The 17069-nt window shown below is 45.0% G+C and overlaps 1 protein-coding gene across 1 annotated transcript in view; it reads left to right on the top strand.

Moving 5' to 3' along the window:
* The first annotated feature begins 521 nt into the window (after positions 1-521).
* LOC134462389 (cadherin-22-like) overlaps positions 522-17069 on the top strand; it is a 107975-nt gene continuing 91427 nt past the window's right edge. Inside the window, exons 1-2 of the mRNA XM_063215395.1 lie at positions 522-826; positions 13742-14036. Of these exons, the coding sequence (XP_063071465.1) occupies positions 590-826; positions 13742-14036 (532 nt within the window). The 5' untranslated portion in view covers positions 522-589. The remainder of the gene's footprint in view (positions 827-13741; positions 14037-17069) is intronic.

Below are 17069 nucleotides of genomic sequence, written 5' to 3'. Positions count from 1 at the left end.
GATTTCTCAGACAGAAAGAGAGAGAGAGACAGAGGGAGAGGGAAAGGGAGACGGAGGTGTCATTTTCTTGTGTTTTTTTTTGTCTGTTTGGTTAAGCCTTCAAAATGATTCAAAGTAGATTCTGTAGAAAGAAGCAAAATGGTATTGTGCCATGTCTTTGCGGCTGCAGAAACGTCAAACAATGTATCTTTTTTTCCCCCTCAATGTTTTACATCATCAATATCTTCAGCGCTGCTTGTAAAGCACATCTCAGTACTGCTGTAAGCCATGGCAGGCTTTTAATGGAGGACAGACGAGGAATTTAACCGTGGAACGAAACGCCGGCACACTCAAAGTGAACTTAAAATTGTAAAAAAAGAGGAAGTATTTTTGCACCCATATCTTCTCTGAACTTTGTGAACAGTAAACACAAGTTTGTAAACATCGGAAGATGAGAGGAAACCTCCAGGAACTATAACAGGAAAAGGAATATTTTGTAAACTTTTTTATAACCGCAGAGGATCTTGGTGGTTGGTCCTTGGGGAGACCCCATTTCTCCTCATCTCGCCAGATTTGGTGTCTGGCCCCACCACATGTAGGAGGAACCAGCATGGCTCCCTGTTGGAGGCGAGGGGCCTCTCTACTGCTCATGACTCTTTGGCTTGTCAATGACTTCGGCTGGGCACCGGCGGAGACAGTAAGGACTAGCAGTGCACTGACAGGCTCGGGGGCCCACGGCCAAGGACAGGGGCCCGCATCCCATGAGCGGGTGAAGAGAGGATGGGTGTGGAACCAGTTTTTTGTGGTGGAGGAATACACGGGGACAGAGCCTCTATACGTCGGAAAGGTAAACATGCTTTTCACTCTATTGATATACTGTATGTTATGACAGAGATCCTTCAAGGACCCTTCAGATTTTGTGAAAAAATATGAACACCTGTGTAACATTGCATGAACTAACAACTGGAAAGCTATCAGTTAATCACAGGTGTTTTGGTTGTGATTGCTGTCAAAAAAGGAGAGTCTATCACACATGTTTAACTGGAGAACAAATGGATTTCACAACTGCATCCTTTGGTGTGATGTAAAAATTGGGTTGCCCTTCTCAAAGAGATCAATACTGTTATGCACTATGTGCTATTAAACCTTTGAAATAAGTGGAGCCAAAAGAGAGGCATATTGTGTTTACAGCAATATCAACAGGAAATTGGGCTGAACAGGGTACTTAATAACAGGGCTACATTGAAAAGCCACATTTGTAGTATTTGAGGTGGTTAAACCATCATCACAAACCCCACTCAAAAAAACATGAATAACCATGAATAACCATGATCCATGGTTAGTTTTCAGAGTAAAATTATAGTAAAACCACAGTCAGGAACCAAATTTTCCAAAACAAAACATGGATAAGCCATAGTAATACTAAAGTAACCATGACATACCTTGGTAGAACCATAGTTACTACAGTAAAACCTTGGTCAATTTTCATAAGAGCAAACACATCATGTTGCAGAGCTGCCACAAGGTATGCACACGTGTGCGCATGGTGCAACACAACCAGGAGGGGCGATCCATGTGGATGTTGTGGTATTTCAATCAGTGGTGGAAATATCTATGAGAGCCGTGGTAACTATCTGCCCCCTACAGTACATGATACTTCCAGTATCGTACGTAGATAGCTCCTCAGGATGTGCTATGTGCACTCGTTCGCATATACTTTGTAGTTGTGCACATACGTTAAGCCACACGGCAAGCATGTCTCTAGGCCTGAGGCGTACAATCCATGCTGGTGGGCACAAGTGCAAATGCCACATGCACGCAACATGTGCAGCATAACCCGCAGCGGGGGGCAAAACACCTACATACTGCAGGAAGTGCACCATAATTCCTGACTCGGAGTCAGATGAGGCCCAAAAGTGCTGCTCCGGTGTATTTCCCTGCTATTATTCCTCCCACATTAAGTTGCCCATGTCCCCCCACAGCTACAGCACAACATTAGTCCTCCTTCCTTTCCTTCGGCGAGGTGGAGGCCGAGGGGTGAGAGCAGCTCATGGGTAGGGGTAGGGGTAGGGGTAAGGCTGGGGGGAGCATGTTTGGAAGTGATTCATTGTGTCGGGGAATGTGGTGTGGTGGAACAAGGGGAGAGAATGTGCGGTTGGGTGTGTGTTTTTGTGTGTCTGTGTCTGTGTCTGTGTGTGTGTGTGTGTGTGTGGTGGAAGGGCTTGGACTAGAGAGAGAGAGAGAGAGAGAGAGAGAGAGAGAGAGAGAGAGAGAGAGAGAGAGAGAGAGAAGAAATGATTTTATTAATAAAATTACGGAGAGTTATTGCAGCCCATGAAGCCAGGGCACGAGCCAAGACTATTAATAGTGCCTGCTGGTGTTGCTGGACTCATCCATCGCTGAGGGTATCAAAGACTTTAATTAGGACAATATAGGATTAAATACGATCTGCATGGCTTTTATCAGCAGTAGCCATTTAGGACAGGTCCCCCCTCTCAACTACCCCTCCTCACTCCCCATCCCCATCCCTTCCCCATCTCCTCCACGACTACCTCCACAGCCTCCTCTCTGTCTTCTCCCCAACTCAGCAAAGATGCCAAGGCTGGCCCAAGCCATTAATTCAGCAATGAAATATGATTTTCCCTAAATGGTCACTCACAGCGCAATAAACTGGCAGCTTTGTTCAACACATTTGGATAATGAATTTCCTTGCCCTTTAAACCAGTGCCTCAACCAGCCTCCCCTCCCCCCTCCCCCCGAGCCCTCTCCTTTTCCACACTTCGATTGTTTGTTATTTGTTCTCCCTCGAAGAGAAAGCTTTAACAATATAAAACGTGTACAGTAGGCCGCACAGCATGCCTCTCCTGGGCAGGCTGTAATTTTACATTATATCAAAATACTGTTATTGTTTTTGTAGCCAATGCAATATACTGTGGCCCTGTAAATTCTCAGCATTATTGGAAGATTTCACATAAACCACAAAGTGCCCATTTGGGTTTTTGGATGGCATACAGGTAAATCTCTATAAAATACCATAACTGTCTTGTGTAACTAACTTGTGATTAACTTGTATACAGCACATGTGGTCAAAGAGACTCTGCACAGCTTTTGTTTTTGAGGCATTATTTTTAATGTGAGGAGTGCACGCATACTGCCAAGTTTTCCTTAGCGGAGACTTGTCAAACCCCTAGGTATTGCTGACTTGCACAAGCCATCTAACAGAGAGGGCATTCTTTCACCACATAAGGATATTGTTCAACCATCTGCAAGATTAAGTGAAAGTGAAAACCGAAAAGTGAAAGCCCAACTGAGAAACTCCAATTCTCATTGTCATCGTGACACACCATGCAAGTGCACACTGCATACAACGAAATTGCATTTTTGCCTCACCCATGCACGTGGGCAACCCCCAATGGCGTCCGAAAGGGAGCAGTGCGGTGGGACGGTACCGTGCTCAGGGTACTTCAGGCTCAGTCATGGAGGAGGATGGGAGAGAGCACTGGTTAAAGGACCAGTTCAGTCAATTTCAATATGGTGTTTTATTGCTCACACTACCCTTGACTTGTCATTACCCGGTGATGCAACATTTTTCGGCTAAGCCCTTTCCAAGATATGACCTATTCTAATGGGGGCAGCGTTTGTTTACATTTTAAAAAAAAGTAACACAGGCCTACTCCAAATATTTTCCCAAAAGGTACCGCTGTTTGCTAGTTGTCAGCTGATGTTGTATAACCTTTCGGATGTTTTTGGGAATAAATGAAATTGACTGAACTGGTCCTTTAATTACTCCCCCTACCAGCCTGGTGGTCGGGAGTCGAACAGGCAACCTTTGGGCTATAAGTCTGACGCCCTAACCGCTTACCCATGACAGCCCTGACCTTGCAAATGTAACCTTGTATCTCAGTAATAGTATCTCACAACTGACATAGTCTGGAGGCTACCTATGCAATTTCTCAGGAAAAATTGTGGTGTACGATTACCCATGGCTATTTATCGGGCGTTAGAAATGTATCATTTGGCAGATATGTAGCCCATAGCCAATGGTGTCAGTTGTATGTATTCAAACAAACTGCAAGCTTCCATTTGTCAAGCCTTTCCACCCCTCCCCATTCCCTGATTGGCTCCCTCGCTCAGGCTCCCTCGCTTAGGACAGATGCCATGCTGTCTTTCAGATCGGGGTTGATTGTGCAAAGCATTGTGGGATTTCCTAGGCTAATCATACTCCAACCCACCAGTAGCTCCTCTTGTTCCAAGTACTTGTAGTGTTATGTGTACAGTACTGATGCATTAGCATTTTCAGATCTGTTTCCAAAATCCAATCCCACCTCCACACCTCCTTTTCACACACACCGTATCCCACCACACCCCACTCCATCGCCCCCTCCCCTAGTCCTGAGTACTTGTACTAGTGATGTTTTGTACTAATACAAAATGCATCCTCAGATCTCACCTCCCCACCTCTCCCGAGTCGCAAGCCCTGTTTATTTTTCAGCAGCCTCCCCATCGACCTCTTTCTGTCATGGCACACACTGCACATTTCCAAAAGCCTCCGCAGCCAGAGAATACTCGTGGTGAGGTGGTGGTAAAAGGCTTGCCCGTTTGAATTTGACCACAGCCACTGCTGCTGAACCCTCACACAACCACAGCCTGTAACCCAGCCAAAGCATTTCTTTTTCTTTCCCTATGTTTTCCACCGAGGTTCTTTTGATGTCCTTGAGAGTAGAGGTCTGACTTATTTTATGTTACCTGGCTTGAAGGTGAAAAATGGTTTGCTCGGGTATGGCAAAAGGGCTTATACGCTCTTGACCTTGTGCTATGCATGAGAGACCTTTCTCACGCGCCCGAGCTGAATTCTTGAAAATGCTTTTTCCTTTGGCCGCCGCAGAAGGCTAGCTGTTGCACACAAAAGGCGTGGCTGAATAATAGCGTCTTATGGCGGTAAACCCATTGTAAGCCATGTGATGGGTTAAGGCCGACTGAGCAATGGAGAGAGAGAGCCGAGTGAAGAAGAATAAGTTTGGTTGTGGATTCTCAGTCTTCACATTCGCTTGCAGACAGCTGCATTGGGACTGTAAGAGTGTGCTTCTGCAGAGTCTAAGGGCAGTTGGCCTGCTATTTTTTGGATATACTGTATATACTCTATATATATTGCATGGGTTCATTCACTGATGCTTTTGATTGCATGTGACAGAATCAATACAAGCGTCCGATAATGTTTTTGGTTGGGGATGAATGATGCAAAAATTGGCAAGAGGATTTGAAAAAAAAATCTCTTCTTCCTCTTTGCCTGTCTGAAAGGTTGTTTCAAAAGCTAATGGGGAAAGGGCCGGTGTATTTTGTGGTCTATTTCTCACTTCCTGTGTGCATGATAGAAAATTGACAGCAACTATCATTTATCTTACCTTCATTTTTTTTGCCTTTTTCCACCGGAAGACCAACCAGGTCTCAGTACTGAAAACAAGCATGATTTTCACAATCAGTTTTTCCATTATTCAAAACCAGTGAGATATGCAATGTAATGCATCGGTACAAATAATGTAGAACAGCATCTAAATGGGAAAGTCTGAATCAACATAAAATATTACCGTACTCCTAGTTTTGCACTGACTTCAGGGATTTTTATGTCTTTTGATGCTCTTAACAGATAGTGACAACCTGAGTGTCAGGAAAGATAAGCTTATATTTGCATCATCATGGCCGCAACACTGGCAAAAATATTAGGTTTATCTGAATGAAATGGAAGCTTGTTCATTTCCCCCAAAGTGTTTATTCACCGTAGTTCAATTCAGTGAAATGTTCTGGCCTTCTATTTAAAGACTGTATATTTGCAATTCAGTTATTGAAGCTAGGTTTTTTACATGTATTACCACCATAATAAGTCAAACACCTACGGTAAAATCGAACACATCAGAAGCCAGCAATACACTGTATGCAAATCGCAAGTTTTATAAGATCAACTTTCATTGTCATTTCATCAATATTGCTGTGTTCACCATTAGTATTGAATGCTTTATGCATCGGTTTTCTTAAAAAAAACCAAAACATTCTGGTTGCTTTTTTTCAAAAGGAGGAAGTAAAACTGGTGTTAAGTGGATGTTGATCTTTAACCACTATAAAGCTAATAATACTTCCAGCTCGAACACTTCTCACCAGGGGGGGTTACTTGCATTGGTCTGAAGCAAAATAGACCATGCTCGCTTTTGCACCTCTTCAGCTAGACTGCAGTATAATTTGTGAATAAAATAACCCATTGGTGTTGTCAATTCACAGAAATATTAAAATGGTAGGAAAAGTCAAGCAGGGGAAGTCAAAGTGATCATGAAGCATGAATCATGGTGCAGTTTGGAAGTTTCCACTAGCTTTGAGGTATCGTCGGTGGAACTGCAACACAGTTTGGCAACGAATGGGGACCGAAACCACCTGTTTTCAACATCTCAAGTTGCTCAATGTAGCGCTGACTCAAGGGGGACTATTGTTCTCAGCCCAACACAAGCCAACTGAAATAAATGCAAAGTCTGTTTGGTGCAATATAATTGTAATGGTGACTAATAATGTAATATCTCGTTACGATTTTCAATGTGTGTTTGTAGCTTCAAGCATGAAGGCTTTAGGCAACTCTTCAATTTACACCTCAATAATGTCAAAAGTCAAAGAGTCATATACAATAGATTACAGCTAAATTCATTGTGGCACTTAACAGTTGGTGACACTGACTACCCAGCCCAGTGCGCTAGCCATTCAAGACTATGAGGGAGATAGACATACAGTATGCTGTTGACTGTTGACCGACATTGACCTTCACCGTGAGTGACCAGCCTTTGTGAGCTAACCGCCTAGGGAGCAGGCAGTTTAGCAGGACCCAGGGAGGGTGATGTTGACTCAGGGATGGGGTCATAGGTCATACCCAGCCCCTGTCCTCTCTCCTCTCCTTTGTCCTCCTGTGGCAGTTACTAGTTCTAGAAGCTATGCTACAATTGCCCTGTGTCTGCCATGTGTCAGCCGCTAACATGGGTCAATGGCCACTCTACACACACTGTAGCTTTAGATATGGGTGAAAAAGGTACATGGGCACACACATGCACACACATGCTTCATTGTCTGTCTGTCTTTCTGTCTGTCTGTCTGTCTGTCTGTCTGTCTGTCTGTCTGTCTGTCTGTCTGTCTGTCTGTCTGTCTGTCTGTCTGTCTCTCTCTCCCCTCTGTCTGTCTGTCTGTCTGTCTGTCTGTCTGTCTGTCTCTCTCTCTCTCTCTCTCTCTCTCTCTCTCTCTCTCTCTCTCTCTCACACACACACACACACACACACACACACACACACACACACACACACACACACACACACACACACACACACACACACACACACACACACACACACACACACACACACACACACACACACACACACACACACACACACACACATAACTATAGTAAATTGTTCCTTCAAACTCAATCCACTCATCCATTTTTTTCACATGTGTACTGCATACAAATTTCGTCATACACATAGGCACAACTTAGTTGGTTATTCATTTTCTATGATGAAGTGGATAAACTATCACGGCATCTGCATCCCAGTTTTATTTCAGGTCAGCTCATCCTTTCCCGATGTATTGTAGATTTGTTCTTTTAAGCAAATTCATAACTGTAGAGCAGTGTTTCCCAACCAGGGGTATGTGTACCACTAGGGGTACACGAGCACACTGCAGGGGGTACTTGGAAAAAGTTATTTTAACAAATGCACGGAGCATAGTCACACTGCAATAGAAAAAGTGATGTAAAACATGAGTTAGGGGGTACTCATGGCACAATGGAAAGGCTTAGGGGGTACATGACACAAAAAAGGTTGGGAAACACTGCTGTAGAGTAACTGTCGGGTTGGATATCTGACCACATTGGCTGGCATACAGTACGGTAGATGGTCAGCTAGAGGTACACAACATACTGACATGTAAAAATACAGACAATACATAAAGAACAGACATGCCCATAGAAACATATAGTATAGTGTTTCTGAACAGGGACACTACAGCCCCCCAGGGGGCATTAGGGAGTCCTTGGGGGGCATTGAGAAGGAGGCAGATGAGAGGGGGGCCCCTCTGCTGCAAATGGGTGACAATAGCGCATCCTATTTTTTAAATACTAAGGGGGGCATTGGCAAGCCTATAGGATGAGGTCAAGGGGGCATTTATTCAAAAAACATTGAGAAACACTGATATATTACAATGTGCACGCACATAAACCGGCACAAACTCACATGCACACATAGAGTACGTAATGTGCATACACGGATACATTTACACACAAAAGCATAGCACGCAGACACTCTTAGTGAACCCAGATAGCATGACACCTTTTGCTGGGCCCGGACAAAGTCAACTGAAAGGGCCCCCTACCCAATACATACAATGACATGGAGACCCAATTCTGCCCCCCCCTATCTCCGTGGGCCCGGGACAACACACCCCTTTGTCCCCCTGTCAGTGGGCCCCTTTGTCCCCCTGTCAGTGGGCCAGCACATACGCACAGCACAGCACAGCACAGCACAGCACAGCACAGCACAGCACAGCACAGCACAGCACAGCACAGCACAGCACAGCACAGCACAGCACAGCACAGCACAGCACAGCACAGCACAGCACAGCACAGCACAGCACAGCACAGCACAGCACAGCACAGCACAGCACAGCACAGCACAGCACAGCACAGCACAGCACAGCACAGTCGTGATTTATTTTCCCATAATGGAGTAGATACTAGATACTGTATCTCATCACTCCATGTTCATCCCAGTGTCGATCTCTGCTGTAGCCTCTGCTGGTCTTTCCCTCCAAATTTAGATTTTCTCTTGAAAGTGGAATCTGTCTGACTCCCTCCCTCTCGCTCCCTCACGGACTACCAGGGTTGACTTAGAAGAGCGATGGCTAAACTTTCCTTCCGACAGAGGATATCTGCCTGTCTCTGATATAACCGCTGAGGGACAGCTCCACAGTTAAAGTTTTCTTTGCTTTCAGCCCAGAAAGCTGCTCTAGTCTGGATGTAATGAAAAGGAGGGGAAAAAAATCAATTCAGAGGCTGTCTTTCTTGACATATCGGCCTGCTGCCACAAACAAATTATTATTGGGTGATTAGCTTCATTTAAATCCACATTGTTTTCTGTGTGTGTGTGGTTGGGGGGGGGGAAAGAATCTATTAACTGTCAGACTGCAGGGTGTGTCTGTGTGGGTGGCTTTGCTGTGTTTGTGTGTGCGTGCATGCATGCGTGCATCAGAGACGTGCGGTCAGGGTAGGCAGGGTAGGCAGTGCCTACCCTGGGATAAATGTCTTAAAAATAAAAACTAACACGTGTTTTAGAAAATATTCTTCAGAGTTCACATACACAACAATAACATTGATTCAGCATAAATTATGAGCTGTTTGAAGTACAGTATACGCAGGACAACGATCAAAAACCTAAGTAATCGCACGAAGCAAAGCGCTCAGGCTTGGGCAGGTTGCCGTGGCAACGCGCAGTCCCGGCTGGTAGCAGAGACAGGCTGCTGGTAGCCTGTCAAAGCAGAGCTTTCGAATGCCAGCCAGGCAGCCCGGTAAGGCTCGCTTTTCCTCTGCCTACCCTGCCTTCAGTGCTGTCAATGTAGAAGTTTGCGCATGCGTATTAAGTTGTCACATAGCTTGTCAATGGGACTAAAAGCAGAGCCTTTAGACTGTGGCGGGAGTATGTGAGCCAATCACAGCTGCCAACATGAAAAATTGTTACAATTCAGGAAGCCTGCTACAGCTAGCAAGGTACGGCTTGTTCAAACTCTAGCCGTACAGAAAACATGGCAGTCTTTGGCGTTTTGCCTTTATTACAAAAAAAAAAAATCAGAGAAGGAGCAAGAAAGATGGTTCAGATGACAGGCAATAGCTGAGCCGTTTGCAATCGCTGCATTGTGGAAATATTCAACATCAGATGGGTAGCAGCTTCAAGTAGTTTGAACACACTGGGACAAAATATCTTCATCATGTCAACCACCCCGGGCTTTTAATGGAACTAACTTGCATGGAAAACATACTCGTGATTCTGCTTTAAGGTAAGATTCATCTAATTATTAAGCTGTGGGTAGCCAAATTTTAACATGAACATGCTCAAGTTTGTCGTGGTGCCTTTTGTTGATGGGCCAGGGAGGTGTTGACATTGAAGATTGGTTGTGCTGTGGACACGAATAGACTGTGTGTGTGTTATTATGGACGCGAGATTGTTTTTTGAGCGTACGACATGACTTCATTTTCCTAATTTATGATGATGATGACTTAATACGCGATGCGTGAGGTGTGTGGAGCCTGTTAGCAAGTTGACGTGCAGCTGTGTTCTTTTGAAGTGCGCGGTGTACGAGATCAACGTTGGGCTCGCTCGAGGGATGGGTGCTCACCTCACTCAGAAATTGACTTGATTTGAAACACCGTGCACAACCGTTGCTGAAGTGTTTGAGAATACAATCACGCACAAGAATGAGTCTCAGAAGTGTTTTCGTTGGTTTACTCGATGGAGGCCTACCAGTATTTACTGTCTGAATGCACCGCTCATGTTTGTTGAGTTCGCAAGCAACCCGCCCCCTTGCCAACTTTCCTTCTTGTCTGAGTGTTTGATTAGCAGCACAAAATGCGTCAATGAAGCTGGAGCTGTTACCTAGGTTGGTTTATTGCTAAATGTAAATCGTTTCCCCTCACATGCCATGGTGTGATTCACTTTGGTGAACTAGACATTTTATCTTCTAAACAAAGTAGGCTACACTGCCACCCTGCATCCTCCATGTGAAACACCCTGGCATTTGCAACAGAATAAACAGAAGAGGAGCAAAGTCAACTGCTAAAGCCAAAAGTTAAAGCTTTCCCCCAAAAATGCTGTGATGTTGTAGCTTTCTAAATTATTGTAAAATGTAGGCAGAGTGTACAGAGTAGGCTATGGGTCCTTGAGCTACCAATTTGGCAATTTGACAAAAAAAAAGTCTAGCTGGCCTTTTCAACAAATTGAAATTATGCATTTCACTTATTGTTTCAGATGTAAGGTCTACTGACAATGTCCATATGTCTAATAGTTTAGCCTATTTACTTATTTAGTTATTAGAGCCGTGATGGCTAAGCACTGATGGCATTTTATCTTATAGCCTACTTTATATTTACAGTATTTAGAGAAACATAGGCCTACTAATTTGTTGCACATTAAAGACCTTATCAGCATAGGCTACTAGGTGAATAGGCCTAGTTGCCGATCCAAGGTTGTGGCATAAGGCATGAAAGGGGACTATTTGTTCAAAGTTTTTAGTCTTATAAAAGTTTCTAGCTGATAGTGACTCTCCAGATCTGGTTAAAATGCAGGAAATTGCATCTAAGAAATACATTTTTTTATGTATTTTCTATATTTACTGCCTACCCTACCATACCCTTCACTGCACGTCACTGGCGTGCATACACGCGCGTGCATGTGTGTGTGTCTGGGGGTTGTGTATAGTGTAGGCCTATATAAGCCTGTGTGTGACTGTGCCTTCATTTGTGTTTGTGCGTTTATTTTTGTCTTTATCTTTGTATGTGTGTGTGTGTGTGTGTGTGTGTGTGCGCGTGTGAGTCTGTGGCTAAGCAGGAGGAGAACTCTGTCTGACCTTTTGTTTGATAGCACGGTCCAGGCCCCACTTACAGCAATGGCGAGTGAGTGATGTGTGGACAAATGTCCCCCCCGGGGGAATGGGGGTTATCTACTCTGGCTTGTAATCACAGGTGAAAGAGCATGCGGCCAAATACAATCTTTATCCTGCCTATAGTGTGGGTGTTGTTGTTAATGCTTGTGTTTCGTTTTTTGTATGTAGCGCAACTGCACAGCATCATTTCTGCGTTGCTGTTTCTGGAGTTGTAGTTAAGCTGAATACACTTTAATTTGTTGAAAGATAACAAAAAAAAATGCAGCTAGTGATTCTTTCCCTGTTTCTTCTTCTTTTTTCCCCCCTGAAGTTCAAGCGCTATCGAGCTAGTCACAGAGAGAGCTTTTGTTTTATTGCGGCAGCTTGTCTGGAGTTATTGCACTTCACCATCTGGCTTTTGGGGGATGTTTAAAAAATATTAACTTTGAAATATTGATAGCTGTGCCCCTCCCCGCCACCACCACCACCACCACCACCAAAAAAGTGTATATTTTCCAAGTGTTCATTTTATTTGACTCAGGGAAGATTTGAAATGAAAAAGGGAGGGAAAAAAATGCCATATGGGGGCCAGCCCTTGCATTATTTCCAGAGTTTTACGAGAAGGACTTAATGAAAATCCCCAAGGGGCTGAGAGAATCCTGTATTTAATTAAGGGTTTATAAAATATTAACAGAGGAGATGGGGCAAGGAGGCTTTGGTAAGGGTATTTCACCGTCCCACCACCACCACCACTATTACCACGACACATAACCTCCTCCCACCCCCCACCCCCCTTCACTCCACTCCATTCGGGGTCCATGGCGATGGTCTTGGATGATGGACCCTGGCAGTCGCTGCCTTTGAATGATAATGGGAGACAGAAGAGTAGGGAAGAGCAGACAGAAAAAAAGAAAGGGAAAAAAATGGATGATGGAGCCAAATGCTGTAAGGCTGAGAGAATGTCCTCCAATCACTTTAAGGGGTGGTGTGTGTGTGTGTGTGTGTGTGTGTGTGTGTGTGTGTGTGTGTGTGTGTGTGTGTGTGTGTGTGTGTGTGTGTGTGTGTGTGTGTGTGTGTGTGTGTGTGTGTGTGTGTGTGTGTGTGTGTGTGTGCGCGTGCCTGTGTGCACTTGTGTGTGTGTGTGTGTTTGTGTGTGTGGAGGGGGCCTTGGCAGATTCATGACAGGGGGGTGTTTAAGTTCACTCTCCCTCTCTTGTTCAGTGCTACCTTAAGCAGCCTCTGAGATGAATTTGATCTGATAATCTGCGGCCCCTCTCCACGAGGGCCATGCCCATTGCTGAAATGTGCAAATTGCCTGCTGTGCTGCACTGCGGAGCGTGCATAGCCATAAGCAAAGGCTGTTGATGTGAGAGGCTTCCCTACTTTTGACAGGGCCTTTCTTCTTGATTTTATTCCCCCCCATCTATTTATTTTGAAAGCTGATTTCCATACCTCTTTGCTTTAATAACATAGGGCCTTGCTCTAATGTTTTTTTTGAAATGCACTGTTGTTTTTGCAAAATTGTATCCATCAAGTAGTTAGTACTGTACTGTAGAGTATGCTGCTGCATAACCCCTTTCAGGAGTTAGAGTAAAAGCTTCTTTGTGTGATGTATCAGAATGGCAGTGAAACAATTCTAACGATGGACTTTCTTCATGTGATGCATTGGAACTGATGTAGAGCGACCGTACTGTACACTTTTCTTGTCCTTCTTCAGTCCATTACTTCCTTATAGTCTGTGACCATCACAGCTGTGACTGAACTTGAGGATTTTCCTTGAAGTTCCCTTTCTTTCTCTACTAGGTCAGAACCTGTGGGGAGGGGGTTCCTTCCCCACTGTGCACTGTAGCACCACACGTCTCTCATCTATGTATCTCTCAGATGTGTCAAAAACCTGCTGCAGGAACTAAAGCCTTGTCACAGTCTCCCTCCAACACAGGTGACTTCACTCAGGGCCACTGACAGCTTTGGCCGGGACCCAGGACAGTCATCTGAAAGCCCCCCCCCATCAGGATGCATTCAGCTCTTGTGCGCGACTCCTTTCTACCTTTTCGCAATGCATCTCTTGTACCATACATGTCTCTCACCTGTATCTCTACTGTTGCAGATCCACTCGGACTCGGACAACGGCGAGGGCATGATCAAGTACACCATCTCGGGCGAGGGCGCCGGTACCATCTTCATCATCGAAGAGATCACGGGCGACATCCACGCCACGCAGAAGCTGGACCGCGAGGAGAAGGCCTTCTACACGCTGCGCGCCCAGGCCCGCGACCGCTACTCCAGCGCGCCGCTCGAACCCGAGTCTGAGTTTGTGATCAAGGTGCAGGATATCAACGACAACGAACCCAAGTTCCTGGAGGCGCCATACATAGGCAGCGTGGCCGAGCTGTCACCCATAGGTGAGTTACCTTCGTACAGTGACAGGTGTGTGTGTGTGTGTGTGTGTGTGTGTGTGTGTGTGTGTGTGTGTGTGTGTGTGTGTGTGTGTGTGTGTGTGTGTGTCTGTGTGTCTGTGTGTCTGTGTGTGTCTGTGTTAAGATTTTTCCCTATTGCTTTGTTAGTGCAGTGGAGAGACCAAAACAATACTGTACAGGTGTATGGTAGAGGTATGCACATGCGTCTGTGTATGTGTTTATGTTTTATGCATGCATACAAATATGTCGGTGAGTGTGTGTGTGTGTGTGTGTGTGTGTGTGTGTGTGTGTGTGTGTGTGTGTGTGTGTGTGTGTGCGTGTGTGTGTGCGTGTGGACAAGTCGGGGCCCGTTTTCAAATACTTTAAGAGTGTGTGATAGTAAATGCGGTGGCTCCAGCACTCTGTCACTGTGCGCCACCTGATTGGAATTAATTCCTGCATCCTCAGCATGTTCATGGACCCGTCTAGAGAGAGAGAGAGAGAGAGAGAGAGAGAGAGAGAGAGAGAGAGATAAAGAGAGCGAAAGAGAGAGAGAGGGAGGGACAGAAAGAGAGAGACACACAGAGAAAAGGGGGTTGCAGTATGGGGTGAGGTAAAAATAGAGAGAGAGAGAGAGAGAGAGAGAGAGAGAGAGAGAGAGAGAGAGAGAGAGAGAGAGAGATGGATTGATAAAGGGTAATGCAGAGAGAGAGAGAGAGGGGGGGGGATGAGAGAGAGAGAAAGAGAAGGCTGGGCAGAATATGGGGTCTGGACTTGGCTAAGGTGAAGAATGCGGAGGGGGGCGTCACAACTGCAAACGCTGCGACCCTTTTGCTCCGCACCTTCCTGCAGCATGCACTCATTCACTTACCTCTCCGTCAAATTACACATTAAATGAGTGTGCACTTCATGTTTTATACATCGAACAGAGTGGCGCCTCTAATGAGATAACAGTAGTGCTTAGTCAAGCATTTGGCCTCCCCCCCCCTCCCCCCCTCCACGTTTGTTTTCGCCCCATATTTGCTCCTGCTGTACTACAACTGCTAATGGCGTCACTTTTAGCATTCCGGTGATAAGGTCACTGGCTTTCCATCAAAGCCAGACAAACTGACAGGAGACAGTCAATACTTCTCAGCCCTGACATGGGGCCAGGAAAAGCGCTTTGCGGAGCACAACCACGAGAGGGTAGAGAAAGGGAGCTTCGCTGTAAATACTGGTTAAATGATTGTGACCACTGGGCTGAGCACGTTGTGTCGAGGTGTGTTCCAATTTGAAAAAAAAAACACAGCGGTGCAAAAATCTAATGAAACAGCGGCGAAGAATGATCCTACTGCATTTCACAGCTCCATTTGTTGTGGCTTATCTAAAGATTCTTTTTGTAGGACCGTATGAATGAAAATGTAATGAGTTTTGTTAACGTATGTTAACGCATATTGTGTCATCATAATAAGGCGTTTACTGTTTGCAAATCCACAAAAGAGTTTATGTGCAAGACGTCATAATGGACTAGCATGCGTGGTAGGCGTCTGTGCTGTTGAAGGGGGAGCAAGCTAACGGGAGAAGAGTGAAAGCTAGCCATGTGAGGAAAAATTAGATATAATCGGAGCGTGGTGGTGGTGCCGACGACGCATGATCACTGTGCTGTTTTATTACCTCGCCCGCAATAATAATAAAAAAGTAATCAAGAACAACCCCCCGGCATATTCACTTTCACTTAACGTTCCAATCATGCTTGCTGCTCACTCGCTCGCTTGCTTGTTTTGCCGGCCACTTGCTGAGGCTGGTGGCTGCCTGTCAAATCCAAAGTTGGGGGACCAAAAAAACATTTCTTTGGCCATTAATCAAAAAGACTTTGGGGTCTTTCAGTCATGGTTAACTCAATGAGCACCACCAAAGGCAGCCAGAGGAGTTTATTCAAAGACGTTGGCCTGTAGTAGTGAAGCCTGTAGTGACGGTAATAAAATCTGCACCATAAATCACATTTCTGCACAAACGGCCGAGTGGATTTGATGTACTGAACACCGTGAAAATGGCCTACGTTGGGACCAGTGGCGCCCACAGCAGAGCAGAATACGGTACATTACTGTTTTACAACTCTGCACTGTACAGGACAAGACACTCCAAGATATCTCCAATTCTGAACAATATTCAGATGCTCCGAATAATTAGAAGTCAGACCTTGATGAACGCATAACATTTGTCTGTCATGTTAACGATGCAGGAGTTCTGTGATCATTCTCAACATTAGCATATTGCCTAAAAATGTTTGTCAAGGTTATCCATGTAATAAATTTGGATTTGGACTGTCTTGCAATACATGCCAGAGTTGATAATCTTTATTATACCGTTGCCGTTTTTCCAGGAATGGCAATCAAATATTATTTTTTTCAGTGTTGTCAGACAAAAGAAGGATGTTTGCTCTAGTAGCACATTTTCATGGTCATACGCATACACGTACGAGTGTGGATGATGCCTGGTAGCTCTCAGAGCCAAGACAGAGCCCTTTATCTTTGTGCCTGGATTTACTCTGTATTCATCCAGGTACAGAAAGCGCGTAATATGCCTTTCCCCCCTATGTCTGACAAAGGCACAATTATCCTCTTACATGGGAACTGACTGACAGTTCATTTTATGTACAAAGAGACTATCCTGCATACGCTGTGTGTATGACAGGGATTTCAAACAAACACAGCTGCTACATTGTTGTGAATTTATTTTTCAGAACGAAATAACATGCAGAGAATAGGTCCAACAGAGTAATGCACTACGATCTGTTTGCTGTGTAGCCAACACTGCCACACAAATGCATGGGAGAAAGGTTTCGGACAACCCCTGGGTAATGGATTCACAGTAATGCACCTTAAAACGTTAGGGCATTTGGCAAAGGACAGCGGTAAATGCTCAGATCATCCTGTCGCTCTGCAGAGGAATTCATTCATATGCAGGTTTTGTGTTTGAGAGACAACTCTTCCATTAGGAGCAGAGGCTGGGGTCTGAGATCACCAATGGCAGCTCCATTTGAGTCTTTCTCTAATTGGT

Source organism: Engraulis encrasicolus, chromosome 14, assembly GCF_034702125.1.
Source record: "Engraulis encrasicolus isolate BLACKSEA-1 chromosome 14, IST_EnEncr_1.0, whole genome shotgun sequence".
Taxonomy (NCBI): Eukaryota; Metazoa; Chordata; class Actinopteri; order Clupeiformes; family Engraulidae; genus Engraulis; species Engraulis encrasicolus.
Note: the sequence above shows the minus strand (reverse complement) of the source record. Positions and strands in the feature narration are given on the sequence as shown.